This window comes from Oncorhynchus tshawytscha, linkage group LG20 (assembly GCF_018296145.1).
Source record: "Oncorhynchus tshawytscha isolate Ot180627B linkage group LG20, Otsh_v2.0, whole genome shotgun sequence".
Classification (NCBI taxonomy): Eukaryota; Metazoa; Chordata; class Actinopteri; order Salmoniformes; family Salmonidae; genus Oncorhynchus; species Oncorhynchus tshawytscha.
Genome location: NC_056448.1, coordinates 7,092,265 through 7,116,295, shown reverse-complemented (window position 1 = coordinate 7,116,295; position 24,031 = coordinate 7,092,265). Strand labels below are relative to the sequence as shown.

General features: G+C 41.2%; 1 protein-coding gene and 1 pseudogene across 1 annotated transcript; both read right to left on the bottom strand.

The window, feature by feature from the left end:
- Nucleotides 1–271: 271 nt before the first annotated feature.
- Nucleotides 272–4,114, bottom strand: LOC112246217 (procathepsin L-like). Its single transcript, XM_024414520.1, has 7 exons — nucleotides 3,982–4,114; nucleotides 3,487–3,609; nucleotides 1,918–2,070; nucleotides 1,455–1,679; nucleotides 1,010–1,178; nucleotides 589–706; nucleotides 272–371 (listed from the first exon to the last, which is right to left on the bottom strand). Exons 1-7 carry the CDS (start codon nucleotides 4,108–4,110, stop codon nucleotides 272–274), a joined length of 1,017 nt encoding a protein of 338 aa, XP_024270288.1. The 5' UTR covers nucleotides 4,111–4,114.
- A 12,527-nt stretch (nucleotides 4,115–16,641) lies between these two features.
- On the bottom strand, nucleotides 16,642–19,601 carry LOC112214945 (annotated as a pseudogene).
- Nucleotides 19,602–24,031: the final 4,430 nt, after the last annotated feature.

Genomic DNA, 24,031 nt, shown 5'->3' with positions numbered 1-24,031 from the left:
AAGCAGAAAATGAGGAATGTACACAGGTTACACCTGTAACATTCACTTGGCTCAAGATGCCTAGACATAAAAATGTATAAAACAAAAATGGGTAGAATTTCATAAATTCCCTAAATGTGCTTCTTTAAAACCCAAGCAGCAGGTTCTCATGCACCTTTCACGGATATATTTAATTAAGGCAGCACTGTAACCATGACCCGTTTTCCAGAACTTTCATCAAACGTTTCTAAAACTAAGGTCTAGTGTACTAGAACCTCCAGGTTGTAGAACACTAGACCAGTGGGTAGCTGGCTGCCGTGGCGATTCCACAGTGGTTCTTCCTGTCTTTGGCCATGTAGATGTAGCCTTTGTCTCCCCACTTATCACTCCAGCTGAGGAAGAGACAAAACATGTTAGTCCCACAGTTCTAGTTAGTAGGAAATTATAGATTCGCTTGTATGACTTAGACCATAGGATCAGGACAACACCAACACTGTATTCAAATAAATGCAATGTAGAGATGCATATTCCCCGATGAGGGAATCAACCAATCCCGTAGTGGTGATGTAACAAATAAAAAACATCCTAGGAAGATACTGTGTACTGTACCTGTTCTTGACAATCCAGAATTTCTTGCCATCTACATCCTCTCCTTCAAAACCGTATCCCACCACCAGAACTCCATGGTCAAGCTCCTTACTGCTGCACTTCTCCTCATAATAGATCCCTACAGGGAGAGGACATAGTTAAATTAGTGGGCTAAGATACGGAGTTTACCTCAGTATGTAAAACCACCGGATCTCAAAGCTAAAGGTCGTTAGGTAGCGTGTAGCTATTTACTAGACGGCAAAACTGAAATATTGGCAACAAACAATTTACTTCAAAGATGATGCCATTTGTAAATCTTAACTACAGTGTGATAAGGACAGACCAGAATAGCTCACTGCCACCCAAAAATAGTAGGTAGAGAATCCAATCCTTGCAAATATTCTAACACATAATTTAAGTTGCACCGCTAACTGCTACTCACCAGACTGGTAGAACTGGAAGGATTCGTGGCTGCCATCGATGGCGACAGAGACGGGGCCGACAGACGCCACAGCCTTCATCAGAGTGTGCTCCTTGCCACTGGGGATGTCCACGAAGCCGGTTTCATTGACGGCACTGAACTCTGGTCGGTAGTGGCAAAAGTAATCATCCTGAGTAACCAGATAAGCCCAACGGCCATGATTAGTAAAAAAAAAAAAAACATACTCCAATTATTCAAGCAAGTCAGTCATCCTTGGACACATAAATCCCACTGTAATGTATATTTCTAAGTTGTAAGTCATTCCAAAATAACGACCATAGGAGTTGGTTCTACAGCAAACTGCATTATCTGGGACCAGGCTAAAAGAACAGGGCCTTACGTTTAATAAATGCATCTTCATACGCTATTATATTTGAATTCAGACTAATAGAACACAGGGCCTTACCTTGCCCACATAGGGGTAGGACGCCTCTGTGTCCAGGCCGCCGTTGTCCATTACATACTGGAACGCCCGGTCCATGAGACCTCCATTACAGCCATCGTTGCCCTGGGGTCTGGAGCAGTCCAACAGGTTCTGTTTACTCAGAGACACCAGATTGCCAGTCTTCCTGAATTGCTGGCCCTCTATGGCCCCGGTGGAACTGAACGCCCAGCAAGACCCACATGAGCCCTGGAGGAAAGATTGTTAAACATCTTGTTAGTATTTCATGTCAGAACACACTAACATGCGCATGTAAGTAATAACTATGTATTCGCAATTTGCCACCTTATCTTCTGTATACTGTAAATTACAATCATGGTAACCAGCATGCAAGAACCAGACAGTTCTCTGGAAGATATGCATTTATTTAGTGACACAGCAGTGTGTGTGGATAGGAGTCATGACTCATGAGTGATTCAGGTCTCACCTGGTCCATGACGGGAGTGACGTAGCCCTTCTCTCTCCAGTCCACAGCTTTAGGGGCCTGCAGATAGTTGGGCTCCATGAACAGAGAGCCCTTGTACTTCCTCTCGGTTGTCTGCTTGTAGCCATTCATGAGCTGCCCGAACTCTTCGTTGTTCTAGGGAGGAAAGAATCAGAACACGTTGAAACGTAATGTCTTCCCTGGCCAGATGTGGTTTGTAATTTACCATCTGAATGAGAAATCCAATTTTATTAGCCACATGCACAACAGGTGTAGTAGACCTTACAGTGAAATGCTTACTTAAGAGCCAACAATGCAGCTTCAAAAAATAAAGATAAGAGTAAGAGATAAAAGTAACTAAAGAGCAGCAGTGAAATAACAGCGAGACCACAAACAGGGGGGGTACCGATACAGAGTCAATGTGTGGGGGCATCGGTTATTTGAGGTAGTATGTACATGTAGGTAGAGTTATTAAAGTGACTATGCATATACGACAACAGAGAGTAGCAGTGGTGTAAAGAGGGTGAGAGGGGCACTGCAAATAGCCTGGGCAGACTTGGGGGTAGAAGCCTCTTGAACCTAGACATGGCGCTCCGGTACCGCTTGCCGTAGCAGAGAGAACCATCTATGTGGCTGGAGTCTGACAATTTCAGGGCCTTCCTCTGACACTGCCTGGTATAGAGGTCCTGGACGGCAGGAAGCTTGGCACCAGTGATGTACAGGGCCGTTAGCATATCCCTCTGTAGTGCCTTGCGGTCGGAGGCCGAGCAGTTGCCATACCAGACAGTGATGAAACCAGTCAGGATGCTCTCGATGGTGCAGCTGTAGAACCTTTTGAGGATCTGAGGACCCATACCAAATCTTTTCAGTCTCCTGAGGGTGAATAGGTTGTCATGCCCTCTTCACAACTTTCTTGGTGTGCTTGGATCATGTTAGTTTGTTGGTGATGTGGACAAACAAGGAACTGGAAGCTCTCAACCTGCTCCACTGCAGGGCGTGGGAAGATGAGAATGGGGGACGTGCTCGAAATGTAGTTTTTTTATGTTTATGTCTTAGGACTGTTTTAAAAGTTGTGCACTGAACCATGAATCTAGTGTGCATCTTTAAGAGTAAGTTTCAATTCCCTTCTCAGGATATCTATTCCATTGCTGCTTGATAGTTAAAGAAACCTAAACTGAGAGTCTGAATACATTCCTGCCTTCATTGTCAACACCGATACCTGTGTGTTGTCAAAGTGCCTGTGAAATAGTATGTACTATGTGCTTTAGCAAATATATGGCATGACAACAAAAAATTACAGCTACACCACACACAGTATGGGAAAGGGCTGCTGAAATGTACCACCTGCTCCACAGTAAAATGTCTCAGCAACAGACTTGGACAGAAGCTCACTGGAACTGATATCAGCACCTGAAACATTCTACTGCTTTAGTTCCTGCACCTCATAGAATATTAGCTCAACAGTCCTGCAGAGTTCTTGGATATAAATATGTACAGTACAGGCCCCCAGAATGAGTAGCGGCACCCATTTCATCCATGTCAAGCACTGCTCAGCAAGGTGATTCTTCTTACCATGTCACCAAAGTGGTTCATGCCCAGACGGTAGGAGTGTTTTCCCATAGAGTGGTCCAGGTTGTGCATCTCAATCTTCTTCAAGTTCTTTTCCCAAACCATCCTCCTCCAGCCCTCCTCGCTCTGTAACAATGAGTGAAAAACAGTGAGAAAATATACACAATCATATACTGTCCCAGAACTATGTGCACAATCCATGCAATTAATGATACATAGGTGTAATTTACAGCTACATGTCTGCACCAATTGATCAATTTGAGCCCCTTGTTGAGAGCAGTGGAGGATGGTGGGAGGAGTCAAAGGAGGACAGGCTCATTGTACTGGCTGTAATGGAATTAATGGAACGGAGTCAAATGTGGTTTCCAAATGTATGATACCATTCCAGAAATTCCATTCCAGCCTATACAATAAGCCCATCCTCCCATAGCTCATCCCACCAGCCTCCACTCGTTGGGAGCTACCGAGGGGTTCCTGAGGATGTGCTGAAACACCCACCTCATGGTAGTTCTTGCTGTGCCAGTTCTTCCACAAGTGCCAGTGGCCCTCCAACTGAGAGTCAAACATAGGGTCCGCATACACAGCACTCATACAGAGCACTAACACTGCCAAGTATAGGGACATCATGATCAAACAGCTGTGGAGAGAGAGAGAGAGAGAGCAGAGCTCAGTCAGCCTTGTATTTTCAGTGTAAAGAAGCAATATAGCATAAACTGTTGAATTTGTACCTTTGAAACAACGGCAGATCTTCGACATTATATACAACAAAAAGTCTGGGCAGCACCTCCTATTGGAGAGTTGATCAACAACTATCCATTTGGTCTCCCATCCAGTGTTTTAACCAAGGCCAGCTTAGCTTTGACATGTCACTGACTACTCATGTGCTATCATGTGAATGATTGACTGCATCACTTCTTTTTATAAGAAAGAAACATTGTGTTGAAAATACTTTGTTTGCATAGTCAACTTACACACAGCTCTGACACACACTTATCCTATCAGACATGCCACCAGCGGGCTTTTCACAGTCCCCAAATCCAGAACAAATTCAAGAAAACATACAGTATTATATAGAGCCCTTACTGCATGGAACTTCCATCTCATATTGCTCAAATAAACAGCAAACCTGGTTTCAAAAAAGTAGATAAAGCAACCTCGCGGTACAACACCTCTCCCCTATTTGACCTAGATAGTTTGTGTGTATGCATTGATATGTAGGTTACGTGTGCATTTAAAAGAAAATTGATGTAGTTCTGTCCTTGAGCTGTTCTTGTCTAATGATGTTCTGTATTATATCATTCTGTATTATGTTTCATGTTGTGTGGACCCCAAGAAGAGTAGCTGCTGCTTTTGCAACAGCTAATGGGGATCCTAATAAAATACAAATGTTTAAAAAATCAAGTCATTGCAAAGTGTATCTTTAACAGAAAATGAAATGTAACCATCCTTTATAAGTCATATCAATTGTAATATTTACGCCAATAAATCCCTTGTGAAGTCATCAGCAGCTATTGTTTTAATTCAACCTAGGGTTCACAAACACATCACCTTGCACTTTCACCATCCTGTGAAGTTAATTCATCATAATTGATTTAATCTGCAGCCTAATAAACTGCATGCTTTCCCAACAAGTAGTAGAGTGATGTCCACACTACTACTCAAAGTTTACTTCGATATAATAACCATCATTTGGTCATAAAAGCATTCTTACCAACAATCATTGCATAATTAATTTTACGGACACAAAAAGACCACTTGTCTAGAGTATTTTGTGTTGTCGACATTTGGAAAGTTTACCGGAAAATGATGTTGCCATCAGCTTTGACATTTACATTTATCCGACATGTACTTTACTCGCATAACACGGTTGGATGGAAAAGTGGTTTGTGAGAATATATATATTTTTTAGATTCCAAGTCCCCCCCATCTCTTACTAGACTACTACACTACCAGTGTTCCAAATTATATAAAGTAATGTTGATGTCCACAGAGATATTCGAGGGAATGTTTGGTAACAGCCGGCAGAAAAAGTAACATCAGAAACTGTAGACTAATGTTGTTTTGCTGTATCAATCAAATTGAAGAACAAATGCCCCTGGTAAATGGGCCATAACCCAAGATCCTAACACTGTACAAAGAACAGAATAGAAGGCTGTACTTACTTTTTCCCGTCAATTTGCAGTAGCAGGGAGATGATATTTGCTGCTGTTGTTGTGTAGTCAGTGAAGAAGACACGACACTTTATACAGCCAGCTATATGTCCTATAGTGGTGGGGGCTGGCTTGTGATTGGCTGAAAGGGGACCGTAATCTCACACTGCGGACCCGCTGAAAGATCATTTAAAGATCTCAGGTCCCGCCCGGTGTAAATAGCCCAGCATGTGATTCCTGACCACTTGACCGTTTTCATCAACTCATCAAATTTGATTAAACATCACTCAGTGAGTTGATTAGATTAATGGGAAACAAAAGGGTGAAAAGATACATTGTACCATCGAATCAGTTTCACTTAACATTCTTTCATTTTCGGTTACTTTGTAACAGTTCTCTCATTATGTGCGGGCACGGAGGAGATGAGAGCATGGCACGCTGATGCTCATACAGCAATGACAAAGAAATTACCGGGAAAAAAATGCTAAACATGTTCATTGAACAATAAGGACATGAATTTAGGAAGAAATGTTACATGTAGTCTAATACCTGAAACTGAGTGGCCAACAACAAACGTTACATATTCCTGCTCTGTGAAGCATACAACAGCTTCAGTGTTTGTTCAACCATGTCCTAATATGATAGATTCAAATAATAGCCTGAAGTTGAGAGAATGAACAAATTAACCTACATTTATCTAGCTCAAATATGAAGATTATCTGCATTCTTTAGATACTGATGAGTTATTGTGTGATAATATGCTGTGTCAGGAAAGTTCTGATGGGTTTTACACAAATAATGTATTTGTGTAAATAATCATTCCAATTTAATTTGAAAGGTGTCTTACAAGCCTTTCCGTATTTTCCTACCTCTTCTGCACATTCTCTTCTGGTTTTCCTTTAAATCATTGATATTCAGACAGAAGAATGTTTTGCTTTGTATTTTTTTTTAGCTCATACAGAATAACTTACAACACATTTGTGTAACTATTTTAATTATTAAACCCACTGAATCGAAACCCACAGAAAACACACTAATCAATACATTGTTTCTAAAGAAACACCTATTGTGTCATGTCACTTTTGCCTTGTCAGCTTTAGGAAATACTGCCTGTCAACCAAACACAGTCACACAGGAAAAAGGGGAGGGATGGAGTCTCTTCTTGGGCAGCTGCTGAATCTATGTGGTTACTAATAGGGCACACACACACACACACACACACACACACACACACACACACACACGCACGCAGTAGTTATGTGGTTAGTAATAGGACTCCTTGATTTGGTATTGGTGTGTCTACAAAAACACTACAGGGAAATCAATGAATGGATGGGTACTGAATTATCCTATAGGTTTTTTAAAGATAACCATTAGCTCCCAGTATTGATCGATCATACCAAGAAGAATGTTTTGATAACAATGCAGTAATGTATCCATGCAATATCATACTAACAGAAACAGATGCACTTTACTCCACCTGTCAGACATGAAGTGTCTGGTAATGCAGGTAATGTAACACGGTCATGACCATAGCGTGGAATAAAGAGTTGAATACAGGGCATTTGGAAAGTGTTCAGACCCCTTGACTTTTTCCACATTTTGTTACAGCCTTATTCTAAAATTGATTACATTCTTTTTCCCCCCTCATCTATCTACACACAATACCCCATAATGACAAAGTGAAAACAGGTTTTTAGAAATTTTAGCAAATGTATAACAAATAAAATGGAAATATCACATTTACAAAGGTATTCAGACCCTTGACTCAATACTTTCTTGAAGAACCTTTGGCAGTGATTACAGCCTCGAGTCTTCTTGGGTACGACACTACAAGCTTGGCACATCTGTATTTGGGGAGGTTCTCCCATTCTTCTCTGCAGATCCTCTCAAGCTCTGTCTGGTAGTTCGGGACAGTCAAGTCCGGGCTCCTGGCTGGGCCACTCAAGGACATTCACAGACTTGCCCCGAAGCCAGTGTGCTTAGGGTCGGTGTCCTGTTGGAAGGTGAACCTTCGACCCAGTCTGAGGTCCTGAGCGCTCTGGAGTAGGTTTTCATCAAGGATCTCTCTGTACTTTGCTCCGTTCATCTTTGCCTCGATCCTGACTAGTCTCCCAGTCCCTGCTAATGAAAAACATCCCCACAGCATGATGCTGCCACCACCATACCAACTACACCTGCGCATCAAGGTCTTCTCTCTCTGTAACATCCATTTTTAATTCTTTAGGAATGATGCCAGGTTTCCTCCAGACATGAAGCTTGACATTCAGACCAAAGAGTTCAATCTTGGAGAACCTTCCCACTTTGGCAAACTCCAAGTGGGCTGTCAATTAACTTTCACTGAGAAGTGGCTTCCCTCTGGTCACTCTACCATAAAGGCCTGATTGGTGGAGTGCTGCAGAGATGGTTGTCCTTCTGGAAGGTTTTCCAATCTCCACAGAGGAAGTCTAGAGCTCTGTCAGAGTGAACATTAGGTTCTTGGTCACCTCCCTGACCAAGTCCCTTCTCCCCCGATTGCGCAGTTTGGCTGGGCGGCCAGCTCTAGGAAGAGTCTTAGTGGTTCCAGATGTCTTACATTTAAGAATGATGGAGGCCACTGGGTTCTTGGGGACCTTTAATGCTGCAGAAATGTTTTGGTACCCTTCACCAGATCTGTGCCTCGAAACAATCGTATCTCTGAGCTACGGAAAATTCCTTCTACCTCATGGCTTGGATTTTGCTTGTTTTCACTTTTTTTCTGAGGTCTTGGCTGATTTCTTATGATTTTCCCATGATGTCAAGCAAAGAGGGACTGAGTTTGAAGGTAGACCTTGAAATAGATCCACAGGTACACCTCCAATTCACTCGAATGATGTAAATTAGCCTATCAGAAGCTTCTAAAGCCATGACATAATTTTCTGGAATTTTCCAAGTTGTTTAAAGGCACAGTCAACTTAGTGTATGTACACTTCTGACCCACTGGAATTGTAATAGAGTGAATTATAAGTGAAATAATCTGTCTGTAAACAAATTGTTGCAAAAATGACTCCACAAAGTAGATGTCCTAACTAGTCAACAAGAAATTTGTGGAGTGGTTGAAAAACAAGTTTAAAGGACTCCAACCTAAGTGTATGTAAACTTCAACTGTATAAAACACAGGCAAATCCCATTTTTGACTGCACTGGGCCTTTAAATTATTATGATGCCTCCCACATGTCTTACAATGAACCAAGATTCGTTTGGATTACTAAACTGATGGACCAACCCCCTCATAGACCAAATATAACCTCAGCCTCCCCCTCCTAATGGAGGGTTGTTGTGCCAATTGCACTGGTTGACCTGAAGGATGTTTTGAATAAAACCCAATGTAAAAATCCCTCCACTTGTTGTCCATGTTTTTTATTTATTTATTTATTTCACCTTTATTTAACCTGGTAGGCAAGTTGAGAACAAGTTCTCATTTACAATTGCGACCTGGCCAAGATAAAGCAAAGCAGTTCGACACATACAACGACACAGAGTTACACATGGAGTAAAACAAACATACAGTCAATAATACAGTATAAACAAGTCTATATACGATGTGAGCAAATGAGGTGAGATAAGGGAGGTAAAGGCAAAAAAAGGCCATGGTGGCAAAGTAAATACAATATAGCAAGTAAAACACTGGAATGGTAGATTTCAATGGAAGAATGTGCAAAGTAGAAATAAAAATAATGGGGTGCAAAGGAGCAAAATAAATTAATTAACTAAATACAGTAGGGAAAGAGGTAGTTGTTTGGGCTAAATTATAGGTGGGCTATGTACAGATGGAGTAATCTGTGAGCTGCTCTGACAGTAATCAAATCAAAATCAAATCAAATTTATTTATGTAGCCCTTCGTACATCAGCTGATATCTCAAAGTGCTGTACAGAAACCCATTCTAAAACCCCAAACAGCACAAGCAATGCAGGTGTAGAAGCACGGTGGCTAGGAAAAACTCCCTAGAAAGGCCAAAACCTAGGAAGAAACCTAGAGAGGAACCAGGCTATGTTGGGTGGCCAGTCCTCTTCTGGCTGTGCCAGGTGGAGATTATAACAGAACATGGCCAAGATATTCAAATGTTCATAAATGACCAGCATGGTCGTATAATAATAAGACAGAACAGTTGAAACTGGAGCAGCAGCATGGTCAGGTGGACTGGGGACAGCAAGGAGTCATCATGTCAGGTAGTCCTGGGGCATGGTCCTAGGGCTCAGGTACTCCGAGAGAGAGAGAGAGAGAGAGAGAGAGAAAGAGAGAATTAGAGAACGCACACTTAGATTCACACAGGACACCGAATAAGACAGGAGAGGTACTCCTAGATATAACAAACTGACCCTAGCCCCCCAACACATTAACTACTGCAGCATAAATACTGGAGGCTGAGACAGGAGGGGTCAGGAGACACTGTGGCCCCATCCGAGGACACCCCCAGACAGGGCCAAACAGGAAGGATATAACCCCACCCACTTTGCCAAAGCACAGCTGCCACACCACTAGAGGGATATCTTCAACCACCAACTTACCATCCTGAGACAAGGCTGAGTATAGCCCACAAAGATCTCCGCCATGGCACAACCCAAGGGGGGGCGCTAAACCCAGACAGGATGACCACATCAGTGAATCAACCCACTCAGGTGACGCACCCCTTCCAGGGACGGCATGAGAGAGCCCCAGTAAGCCAGTGACTCAGCCCCTGTAATAGGGTTAGAGGCAGAGAATCCCAGTGGGAAGAGGGGAACCGGCCAGGCAGAGACAGCAAGGGCGGTTCGTTGCTCCAGAGCCTTTCCGTTCACCTCCCCACTCCTGGGCCAGACTACACTCAATCATAATGACCCACTGAAGAGATAAGTCTTCAGTAAGGACTTAAAGGTTGAGACCGACTTTGCGTCTCTGACATGGGTAGGCAGACCGTTCCATAAAAATGGAGCTCTATAGGAGAAAGCCCTGCCTCCAGCTGTTTGCTTAGAAATTCTAGGGACAATTAGGAGGCCTGCGTCTTGTGACCGTAGCGTACGTGTAGGTATGTACGGCAGGACCAAATCAGAGAGATAGGTAGGAGCAAGCCCATGTAATGCTTTGTAGGTTAGCAGTAAAACCTTGAAATCAGCCCTTGCTTTGACAGAAAGCCAGTGTAGAGAGGCTAGCACTGGAGTAATATGATCAAATTTTTTGGTTCTAGTCAGGATTCTAGCAGCCGTATTTAGCACCAACTGAAGTTTATTTTGTGCTTTATCCGGGTAGCCGGAAAGTAGAGCATTGCAGTAGTCTAACCTAGAAGTGACAAAAGCATGTATTAATTTTTCTGCATCATTTTTGGACAGAAAGTTTCTGATTTTTGCAATGTTACGTAGATGGAAAAAAGCTGTCCTTGAAATGTGGTAGGTGCTTAAAGCTAGTGAGGGAGATAAGTGTTTCCAGTTTCAGAGATTTTTGTAGTTCGTTCCAGTCATTGGCAGCAGAGAACTGGAAGGAGAGGCGGCCAAAGAAATAATTGGTTTTGGGGGTGACTAGAGAGATATACCTGCTGGAGCATGTGCTACAGGTGGGAGATGCTATGGTGACCAGCGAGCTGAGATAAGGGGGGAATTTACCTAGCAGGGTCTTGTAGATGACATGGAGTCAGTGGGTTTGGCGACGAGATAGACTGCATCCAATTTGTTGAGTAGGGTATTGGAGGCTATTTTGTAAATGACATTGCCAAAAACGAGGATTGGTAGGATAGTCAGTTTTACAAGGGTATGTTTGGCAGCATAAGTGAAGGATGCTTTGTTGCGAAATAGGAAGCCAATTCTAGATTTAACTTTGGACTGGAGATGTTTGATATGGGTCTGGAAGGAGAGTTTACAGTCTAACCAGACACCTAAGTATTTGTAGTTGTCCACGTATTCTAAGTCAGAGCCCTCCAGAGCAGTGATGTTGGACAGGCGGGCTGTGTTGCTGACTCACTAGCATGGGGACGTATAACTATCCCAAGATAGACAACAGCCTGTCATTTCCAACGGGAGCAAATTAATCGAAGTGGGCAGCACATGCAAGGAGATGGGCAGAGCCAAACACGAGCTAGCGAGAGCCTTTTGGCAACATGTATTTCCGTTAGGGAACGCCTACCCTGTGAAGTGTGCGTGTGCAATAACTCAATTTACCCTTTGCACTCTTAAACAATGCAATTTTGTAAAACTTTGGCAAAGGGTTGAGTCTATAAAACCTAGTCCACTCTGCTCTTTACATATTGTAGTTTTTCAAACTGAAAACTGTACTGAGAGCAAATGTTTTGTCGATGAGAAAATTATCAGAATGTTGGCCAAAATCTATGTCGCGCCATCTTCTCCCACTTCCGGCCACTGGGCTTCCTCTCAACACCATATGGAGTAGAAAAGCCAACCAGATGATTCACATTTATATTTCTGGTGAAATATCTGTCTAATATTTTTATCTGTGGCTCAATACAGTCTGTCAAACCATGAGAAACGTTGGTTTATAATATTAACAACAGCAGGTGGTGTATTGGTAATTCTTTGCTCTCAGTTCTCAATCCTATATGATCCTTAAATACTAATTTGACATGGGTGCTAAAGACAACACTAAGTACTTTTAGTAAAAAATATATAGTACTCTGGTAACCACCATGCCAAAGCTATGTACTGTGTGCAGTGGCGACCTGTCATTCAGGGCATGGGGGACTTGCCTGTTCTGCTTGTTATTTTGGCATTAATACGTGTCACATATCAGTTTGCAAACCATGTAAAAAACAAAACAAATTGAGTTAATAAAGCCTCATACAAACATGGTCTCTTTTTTGATTTCTTGAGTAAGGCAGCTCCAAAATGCAGCTGTTTCAGCCAAGCTCAGTGCTTTCTGTGGTGGTGGGGCTTGCCAGCGGGCAAGACAGAGCATTGTGCCTGATTAGCTCAGTTTTCTGTCATGATTGGCTCAGTTTTCTGTCACTCATGGGACAGTCGGTCATCCCCAATTCTAAGGTTAGAGTTAAAAAATGTTAGCCCCTTGGGTTCTGCCATAGAGTTATATTAGAAGTGCCCATCCAAGAAGGCTCAAGGTCATTGGCCACAGATAGAATGACATCAAATCACGTTATAGAAGCTTTGATTGGACTCAACATCATACTTTCAAAATCTTAGCTAGCAAGCTAGCAGTCGTCACCGTGAAAATCAAGTCAACAATCAAATCCTTTTCCATTTTTGTCATATGAAGAGAAATTAGAGATAAAACGTCTCGGTGCTCATCGGCATTTGGACAAACATTATACAACAAATTGGAAATCGCATATTCAACAATGAGTGGTTTGGGAAGGAATCAGTGGCTAACTGTGAGTTCAAGACAACTGGGAACTTGGGAAAAATTAGCTACAATTGGGAAAATACGTTTCTCTTTGATGACTAAATCTGCCCACGAAGAACCGCCGCACCACTTTCCTGTTCAAGCACATCACAACAAGAGTCAAAAAAATGTCTTATGCTGCTTCAGAAATTATATAGGATGCCAGAGATATATGTATACTGAAACTAAAGTAATTCTCAGTGTATGTAAGTAAGCTGTTAGTAGCCCATGTGCCTCACTCTAATAATTTGGTCTATTTTCCTATAACCTGTTTTAGAGAAACATAATCATCGAAAATTGTAAGAGCTTTCATTGTCTGTTAATATGTAAGAACGGCCCATGTTCTGAATTCTGTCGCTGTACATTTCAAAAGTGCTGAACAAATACTTATACTGACTACGTCGTCTCTCGCTCATGAATGTCTTAATCGAAATTACAGATTGCCTCTTATCCGCTTGTCGTCCCCTTATGCCATAGTTTGTACATCTCAATTGTCAGTAGAAAATAGATTTGTTTAAGCAAGTCAGACGTATCAGCTATGTTTTTTTAAAGGGAGTAAATGAGGCTGAATGAACTGTAGCACTACTACCAATACTGGTTCATAATTTGTGAAAGACCAACACCTCACAAGGCTTTTTCCTCTCTAAGCGGAGACCTTGAAAATGAGATATCTTTCATTCTCAAAACAAGGACTGAGCGTACTGCCAAATTGCAGATACTGATAAGTGAGGATTTGTTCAATCAGTCACTTGGATGAACACAGAAATTGGTTTTTAGAACAGCACATGAACAGAACACATAAATAAGTAATACGAAAAGCACATGTACAACATTTCCATCACATGTCACAATGCTTTTGAAAAGCCAGACCAGCAGAAAGTAGGCCTGTCTGGACAATGCCTCTAGTAGTCATCAGCATGTGTCAGAAATGTGTGATGACAGTATTCAAACAGGGGCCCTGTTATCAATTCAATGCTGTTGATCTTGCCATGCAAATTAAGTTTGAGTTACTTAGTTACTCTACCTGGTGATAAGATCACATCTTATCTTAATGATTTTACAGCAATGCATGTCTGTTCCAAATCAAACTTTATTTAAAGCTCAAATTTCTTCCAGGGGATGCATTTCAACGTGCTTTACAAATAAAAATGATAGGTAGGGAAATTAAAAACACAATACATTTTCTAAACGAGACAAATGAAAATAGTAAAACAATATTAAAATAAACAGTGGACTAAGACTAATGCATTCAAAAATAAAATAAATAATATATCTATAGAATGGGAGAAAATAGGTAGTTATCTAGGGTATGTATATATCCTGTATCTATAACAGTGTTGTAAACAGACATATGCCAGCAGTAAGCACAAACTGACTTATGTGCTGGTAAAGCTTAAAACTGACTTAATGCTGAGTGACACATGTCTCTTCACATACTGTTGATCTTGTTTGCAAAGTCACAGAAACTCCTGTAGTAAGTATGTAGGCCATACAAGGTTTTAAATTATTGTACAGTCTGTTCTTCACTCCAGCCTGACATATATTTAAATTAGGACCAGATAGACATACCAAATACAGTACACAGAAACGTCAGTAACAATTCATTTTTAAATTAATTTCCTGCATTTTAAAGGCCCAATGCAGCTGTTTTTTTTATTTTTTTATCTACAAATCTAAGAATTTCTGGGTAATAATTAAAGATGCACTATGCAGAAATAGCTCTGGCCATTTCCTGGTTGTTAAAATTCAGTTCACAATTCGCCTAATTTCAGTTTGTGACAACATAAGTACAGCATAGAGAATCATTGTTCCATCTAAACCTGTATAAAATATTTTTTGCTGTTTGAAGCTGGTGTTAAAAACCTAAAATTAAAAGATGCAAAAACTAAAGTTAAGAACGGGAAGCATAGAAATACCTCACATAGAAAAGAGCTACCACTTCTTAGACTTGCTTTCAATGAGAATGACCAACATTTGTGTGAATTAGGCACGGTCGCCAGACAGAGTTACATATTACAGCCTTACTGTAATGATTTTCCATTGAAGTGGTCATAGAGAAAGAGTTTTTAGCAAAAACCTATTTGTCAAGCAAGAATGTCACTAGGACTGTCTTGGAGTGGTCTGAGTGGCAAGAAGGGCACCAAAGAGCAGCTCAATCCACCAGAGATGAAGGGCCTAATTGGGAGGAATATGTATTCCAACCTGAAAATGAGCTGTTATTTGAAGAGAGATTTGGAACTGGTCTGTTAACCGATACAGCAATTCCTCATGCAATACCTGATTAAAACATCCGGTGTCAATTGTATTTTCAACCAGCAGCTATTGGGAAATAACAGCTGAAAGGATTTTATACTGAATTTTGACTGCACTTGGCCTTTAACAAGGTTTACCATTACTCATGGCCTCTGGAAGGTTTGTAGGAAACAGTGTAGCAGTCTTAAGGACAATATAGGAAATACAATGGGTGTGAAATTGTTTAAAACATTTCTGCCTCAAAGCATGTTTCGGTCAATTGTAAAGAAACGATTTGGTTGGCTTGCCACTTTGTATACAAATTATTAACTGTGGGTGCACATGAAGACTATTGAAAGATAGTCAAAGTGCTCAACGTGAAAGCAAATTTCTTATACCAACAAGCTGTCTGTATGGGCTTTTATCCATAAGGCCCAGGCATAAAATGAGCCTAGTTAAGCTTGTCTGAGCTAGAACTGCCATTTAGGGGCAAGAGCCCATCTTGTTTCTGTAGCGTGAAGCAGCTTTTACAATTACACCCGCTGAATAGGGTCTCATCCCCCCCCCCTCAAAATCCATCTAAATGCTAAGTAAATGCATCAGTTCCTTATTCACTAATGTGCAGCAAACCCCACAACCTTTAAAAGGTGCCACACAGGATCTCTAGAATTTGCCAAATTTCTGAGGACGTCCATAATATCTGCAGTAATAGCAGACTAAATCACAAATTTCCTGACCTGCCAGTGTTGTGATTAGTCTAATGATTTTGCCTGCCGAAATGGCATCTGCCCTCAAATGGGAAAGCGGTGTTGGCTGTGTTACGTAGTGGTTATTGGGTCAAGACACCCTGTCATTTCCTGGTGGCCAAAAGTCACTGGTTGCTCAATTTCATTTTGTAAAAAAAATAACACGCACCAAAGTGTAGGGAATCCCTGTACCAGCACCAAAAAAATAAATCACTGAAATAGTATAACAAAAGAAATAGTTAGTCTCAATGCAGGGGAGATTTGTTTTGAACAGCCTAGTGCAGTTGCAATTCAACTATCTTCCACATGACATGTTTGTGTTTGAGTCAGCCTTCATTGGTCATAATAGCAGCTAGATCGTGCCAACATTCAAAAATTTGCGCTACATCATAGGAAAACGTAGTCGATTAGGACCACAAAACAATTTTAAAAGTTTTGTTCATGTACAAAACAGGTGTAAAAGCAGAACTAGGAATGTAAACAGGTTACACCTGTGACATTCACTTGACACAACAGGCATACACAAAATAAATTCCCTAAATGAGCTTCTTTAAAGCCCAAGCAGCAGGTTCTCATGCACCTTTCACAGATTTAGTTAAGGCAGCACTGTAATCATGACCCTTTTTCCAGAACTTTCAAATGTTTTTAAAACTAAGGTCTAGTGTACTAAGAACCTCCAGGTTGTAGAACACTAGACCAGTGGGTAGCTGGCTGCCGTGGCGATGCCACAGTGGTTCTTCCTGTCTTTGGCCATGTAGATGTAGCTTTTGTCTCCCCACTTAATCACTCCAGCTGAGGAAGAGACAAAACATGTTAGTCCCACAATTATAGATTTACTGCTGCTTTAGAGAAATATATGACTTAGACCATAGTATTAGGACAACACCAACACCATATTCAAATAAAGGCAATGTGGAGATGCATATTCCCCGATGAGGGAATCAACCAATCCCGTAGTGGTGACATAACAAATTTTAAAAAATCCTAGGAAAATACTGTGTACTGTACCTGTTCTTGACAATCCAGAATTTCTTGCCATCTACATCCTCTCCTTCAAAACCATATCCCACCACCAGAACTTCATGGTCAAGCTCCTCACTGCTGCACTCCTCATAATAGATCCCTACAGGGAGAGGTCAAAGTTAAATTAGTGGGCTAAGATGCTGGGTTTACCTCAGTATGTAACCCACCGGATCTCAAAGCTAAAGGTAGGTAGCTATTCACTACATGGAAAAACTGAAATATTTGGTAACAAACAATTTACTTCAAAGATGAAACCATTTGTAAATTTTAACTACAGTGTGAAAAGGACAGACCAGAATAGCTCACTGCTACCCAAAAATAGTAGGTAGGGAATCCAATCCTTGCAAATATTGTAACATAATTTAAGTGGCATCGCTAACTGCTACTTACCAGACTGGTAGAACTGGAAAGATTCGTGGCTGACATCGATGGCGACAGAGACGGGACCGACAGACACCACAGCCATCATCAGAGTGTGCTCCTTGCCATTGGGGATGTCCACAAAGCCAGTTTCGTTAACGGCACTGAACTCTGGTCGGTAGTGGCAAAGATCATCCTGAGTAACCAGATAAGCACAACGGCAATGATTAATAAAAATAAAAATATTCAAGCAAGTCAGTCATCCTTGGAGACATAAATCGAACTGTAATGTAGTGGAAAATGTCATTTATTTTTCAAAGTTGTAAGTCATTCCAAAATAATATCCATAGGAGTTGGATCTACAGGAAATTATCTGGGACCATGCTAAAAGAACAGGGCCTTTTAATAAATGTATCATATTTGAATTCAGACTAATAGAACACTGTGCCTTACCTTGCCCACACATAGGGGTAAGGACGCATCTATGTCCAGGCCGCCATTGTCCTTTACATACTGGAACGCCAAGTCCATGAGACCCCCATTACAGCCCTCGTTGCCCTGGGGTCTGGAGCAGTCCATCAGGTTCTGTTCACTCAGACACCAGATTGCCAGTCTTCCTGAATTGCTGGCCCTCTATGGCCCCGGTGGAACTAAACGACCAGCAAGACCCACAAGAGCACTGAGGGGGTAAAGGTTGTTAAACATCATGTTAGTATTTCATGTCAGAACACTGACATGTGCATATTAAGCCAGTGTATGTAAGTAATAAACCATTTGCATATGCAATTTGCCACATACTGTAAATTACAGGCATGTCATTGGTAAGCATGCAAACAAGCCAGACATTTCCTGGATTTAAGAACTCAGGAAAGCCTGCATTAAGTGACAGAGCATTGTGTGGATATGAGTCATGAATCATGAGTGATTCAGGTCTCACCTGGTTCTTGATGGGAGTGACGTAGCCCTTCTCTCGCCAGTCCACAGCTTTAGGGGCCTGCAGGTAGTTGGGCACCCTTTTACTTCCTCTCAGTAGTCTGCTTGTAGCCGTTCAGCTGCCTGAACTCATCGTTGGTCTAGGGAGGAAAGAATTCAGAAAAACACGTTGAAATGTAGTTTACCTGGCCAGATGTGTTCTGTAAGTTACTATCTGAATTTAACATGTAGGTTAATGTTTTACAACTGTTTAAAATAAAAGTTATTCATTGAACCAGAAACATTGTGTGTCGTTAAAGAAAAGTGTACATTTCTGTTCTCTTCTCAGGATCACTGTTTCTGTTCCTTCAGAACCTGATAGCGGAAGAACCCTAAACTGAGTGCTTTAGTTGTCCTGCTTTAGTTGTCAACGCTGACACCAGTGTTGATTTTCAAAGTGCCTGTGAAATATTTCATGCTGTGGCCAATGCAGGGGCAGCAGGTAGCCTAGTGGTCATAGTGTTGGGCCAGTAACCGAAAGGTTGCTAGATCGAATCACAGAGCTGACAAGGTGTAAAAATAAAAATTCTGTCGTTCTACCCCTGAACAAGGCAGTTACCCCTTGTTCCGAGGTCACAATTGTAAATAAGAATGTTCTTTACTGACTTGCCTAGTTAAAAAAAAAATAGTGTCATGACAACAAAACAATTCAGCATGGGACAAGACTTCTGAAATGTACCACCTGCTCCAACCTTAAAATGTCTCAGCAACAAAGCTTGACTTGGGCAGGAGCTAACCAGAATTGGTATTGGCACCTCAAACTTTCTACTGCTTGAGTTCCTGCACCTCAGAATATTAGCTCAAAGTACTGCAGATTTCCTGCACCTTAATATAAACAGTACTGGCACCCAGAATGAGTAGCAGCACCCATTTCATCCATGTCAAGCACTGCTCAGCAAGGTGATTCTTACCATGTCACCAAAGTGGTTCATGCCCAGACAGTAGGAATGTTTTCCCATAGAGTGGTCCAGGTTGTGCATCTCAAATCTTCTTCAGGTTCTTCTCCCAAACCATCCTCCTCCAGCCCTCCTCCCTCTAAATGAGTGAAAAACAGTCAGAAAATACACAATCCATGTAATATTGTAATACTGAGTTAATTGTAATTTACAGCTACATGTTTGCAAAGGCACCAATTAGAGCCACTGAGGGGTTCCTATGTGCTCCTCTACTTCTGCTTAAAAACCCACCTCATGGTAGCTCTTGCTGTGCCAGTTCTTCCACAAGTGCCAGTGGCCCTCCAACTGAGAGTCAAACATAGGGGCCGCATACACAGCACTCATACAGAGCACCAACACTGCCAAGTAGAGCGACATCATAGTCAAACAACTGAAGGGAGAAAGCAGAGTCAGTCAGCCTTGTATTCAGTGTTAAGAATCTATACATTATTTTTTTTTAATTAAATTGTACCTTTAAAACAATAGAGCTTCAAAATAGAGGCTGGGCAGCACCAACTTTTCAGTAGAAGAGCTACAACTATCCATTTGGTCTCCCACCCAGGGTTAATATAAATCTCCCACCCATGTGGTACAGTGAGAAGTCTCTTAACTTCAGATTCACTGTTGCTATAGCAGAGTCATTCCAAAGGATAGGTTTAACAGAAACAATGAAATGTCACCCTACATATCAATGACACTATTCAGGCATATATAAGATTTGTGAAGGCACCAGCAGAGCTATTGTTCCAAGTCAACTAAAAATAGACACATCTAGGGTTAAGCTTCACTTGATTTAAAAAGGCATCTTAAATTAGGCCATATGTTGGATTCACATCTCCCTCAACAAATATCCAAGTTAAAGAACAGGACTAAATCAAACTTAAGACCTATTCTTTAACTTTTGGTTGAGCTGGAGCTGTGAATCAATCATCAAGCCAAAATTAAGCCGTGACACAAAAATATACAAATCCTTCAAATGTTGATAATTGGTTGCATTGACAAAACATTTATATTTGTGCAATACAGTAAATAGCCTAAAATTGTGGCTCTTAAACTAATGTAACAGTATTTACTCAACTAAAATGAGTAAACACATCCGTGCCACATTCGAGATGAGTCACTATAAAATGTCTTATTTGCATATCAAAGTTTGTCACGTGTGCCGAATATGTAGACCTTAAAATGAAATGCTTACTTACAGGGTCTAACCAATGCAAAAAATTAATGCATCATGCATTCAAGATAGCGTGCCAAGGTCGTAGGTCTGGAGATATTCACAATTGCTATAATCTGCACACTGAAAATGGCACCAAATTACTTATGTGAGAACTCCATATTCTAAAAATCTAGCGCAACAGTAAATTAAACTGAAGGAAAAAACTAAATATATGGAACGTTACTGTCGTTAATCCAAATTATATCTGGTATAATGCTTTTCCAAATGATAAATGTTGATATCCGAGATATTCAAGGTTGGTAACAGCCGGCAAGCAATAACATCAGAAACTGTATTTTAACGCTGTTAGGCATTGTTCGAAGAGCAAATGACCCTGGTAAACGGCCACAACCCAAGAAGACCGACCGAACACTATATAACAAACCTAGCGCAATACTTACTTTCCGTCAATTTGCAATAAAGGCGAGTTGATATATGCTGTTGTTGTTTAGACAATGCCTACTAAATACAACACTTTATACAGCCAGCTATATGCCCTGATAGTAAGGGAGGCCTGTGATTGGCTAAAAGGACCTCGATATCACACAGTGTATCTTGGGATTGGCTGAAAAAGGAATTTAAAAAATCTCAGGTCCCGCCCCCGAGCAAATATCCCAGCATATGATTCCTGCCCAATGACCGTTTTATCCTTCAGCTGAACTTGATGAAATATCTTTAGAAGTCGATTAGATTACTGGGAGACAAAGGGTACAATTATACATTGTAACGTCGAACCAGTTTGCATTAACAGTCTTTCATATTCGGTTACTTTGTAACAGTTCTCTCATAATGTGCCAGCGCCGAGAAGATGAGAACGTGACACGCCGCTGCTCAAACAGCAATAACAAAGAAATGGTCAGTAAAAAAAGGCAAGACATGTTCACTGCACAAGGATGACATGAATTTAGCTAGAAAGTGATAAATAACTTGCCATCATTCTTTGACTCAGCAGTGGGTCACATACCCGATACACATCTTTGTGTTAGTTTGGGGGTTTTAGGATGTGTTCCTGTATATGCACATTGTGACAACTGCAGATGTAAAAAGGTCTTGAAAATAAATTTGATTTGATTTAGGGCCCTGGGCATATTTTTTTATACTACATTAGGCCTGAAAATACAGGTATAAAATATGATAATCAACAGGTTGATGTCCTTACTTTATAAGTACACCAATTGATGTAGCAACTGCAGATTGCACCTTTAATGCAAAAATACATGAGATTGTCTGCATTCTTTAAAATGATTAATTATTGTGTGATAGCCTGCTGTGTCAAGACAGCATTCTAATGGCCTTGTAAATAACCATTCCAATCTTATTTGAAAGGGGAGGTGTCTTACAAGCTGTTCAAGGGTTTTCTACCTCTTCTGCACGTTCTCTTTTTGTTTTCCTTTTAAACTTTGATCATATTGTTTTGTATTTTTTGGAGCTTAAACAGATTAAATGGCAAAGTATTAATGTACCCATTTAAATGATTAAACCCACTAGATTAAAACCCACAGCAACAGGTCAAGTTTCTCTCATCCACCAAGAAACCCCAGTCACTGTTATTTCTATATTTTACTGATCTGTGTCAGATTGCAGGTCAGTCACGTGGACTGGGATATGTTCCTGGTAGCCTCAGAAAATAACATCAATTGTATACGCTGACTCGGTGAGTGAGTTTATTAGGAAGTGCATTGGAGATGTTGTACCCACTGCGACTATTAAAATCTTCCCTAACCAGAAATTGTGGATTGATGGTAGCATTTGCTCAAAACTGAAAGCGCGAACCACCGCATTTAATCATGGCAAGGCGACTGGAAACAGTGTATTTATTCCCTCAGCAAGGCAATCAAACAAGCAAAGTGTCAGTGTAGAGACAAAGTAGATAACAATTCAATGGCTCAAACGTGAGACATATGTGCCACGGTCTACAGACAATAACGGATAGCAAAAAAGAAAACCAGCCCCGTCGCGGACATCAACGTCTTGCTCCCAGACAAATTAAACAACTTCTTTGCTCACTTAGGGGACAATACAGTGCCACTGACACGGCCCTCTTCCAAAGACTGTGGGCTCTCCTTCTCTGTGGCCTATGTGAGTAAAACATTTAATCATGTTTAACCCTCGCAAGGCTGCAGGACCAGACGGCAACCTTAGCAGCATCCTCAGAGCATGCGCAGACCAGCTGGCTGGTGTGTTTACGGACATATTCACTCAATCTCTATCCCAATCTGCTGTTTCCACATGCTTCAAGATGGCAACCATTGTTCCTGTTCCTAAGAAAGCTAAGGTAACTGAACTAAATGACGATCGCCCCGCAACACTCTCTTCCGTCATCATGAAGTGCTTTGAGAGACTAGTCAAGGATCATAATACCTCCACGCTACCTGATACCCTAAACCCACTCCAATTTGCTTACCTCCCAAATGGGTTCACAGACGATGCAATCGGCATCACACTGCACACTGCCCTAATCCCATCTTGGACAAGAGGAATACCTACAGTTGAAGTCAGAAGTTTACATACACCTTAGCCAAGTACATTTAAACTCTGTTTTTCACAATTCCTGACATTTAATCCTAGTCAAAATTCCATGTCTTAGGTCAGTTAGGATCACCACTTTATTTTAAGAATGTGAAATGTCAGAATAAAAGTAGAGTGATTTATTTAAGCTTTTATTTCTGTCATCACATTCCCAGTGGGTCAGAAGTTTACATACACTGAATTAGTATTTGGTAGCATTGCCTTTAAATTCTTTAACTTGGGTCAAACGTTTCGGGTAGCCTTCCAGAAGCTTCCCAAAATAAGTTGGGTGAATTTTGACCCATTCCTCCTGACAGAGCTGGTGTAACTGAGTCAGAATTGTAGGCCTCCTTGCTCGCACACAATTTTCAGTTCTGCCCACACATTTTCTACAGGATTTGAGGTAAGGGTTTTGTGATGTCCGCTCCAACACCTTGACTTTGTTGACATTTTGCCACAACTTTGGAAGTATGCTTGGGGTCTTTGTCCATTGGAAGACCCATTTGCGACCAAAGCTTCCTGACTGATGTCTTGAGATGTTGCTTCAATAAATCCACGTAATTTTCCTCCCTCGTGACGCCTTCTATTTTGTGAAGTACACCAGTCCCTCCTCTGCAGCAAAGCAAACCCACAACTTGCAAGCCTCCCCCTTTTTCTTCCAAACATAAAGATGGTCATTATGGCCAAACTGTTCTATTTTTGTTTCATCAGACCAGAGGACATTTCTCCAAAAAGTACGATCTTTGTCCCCATGTGCTGTTGCAAACCATAGTCTTGCTTTTTTTATGGCGGTTTTAGAGCAGTGGCTTCTTCCTTGCTGAGTGGCCTTTCCGGTTGTTTAACTGTGGATATAGATACTTTTGTAACTGTTTCCTCCAGAGTCTTCACAAGGTCCTTTTGCTGTTGTTCTGGAATTGATTTTCAATTTTGCACCAGAGTGCGTTTATCTCTAGGAGACAGAACGTGTCTCCTTCCTGAGCTGTATGATGGCTGCTTGGTCCCATGGTGTTTATACTTGCGTAGTATTCTTTGTACAATTAAACGTGGTACCTTCAGGTGTTTCGAAA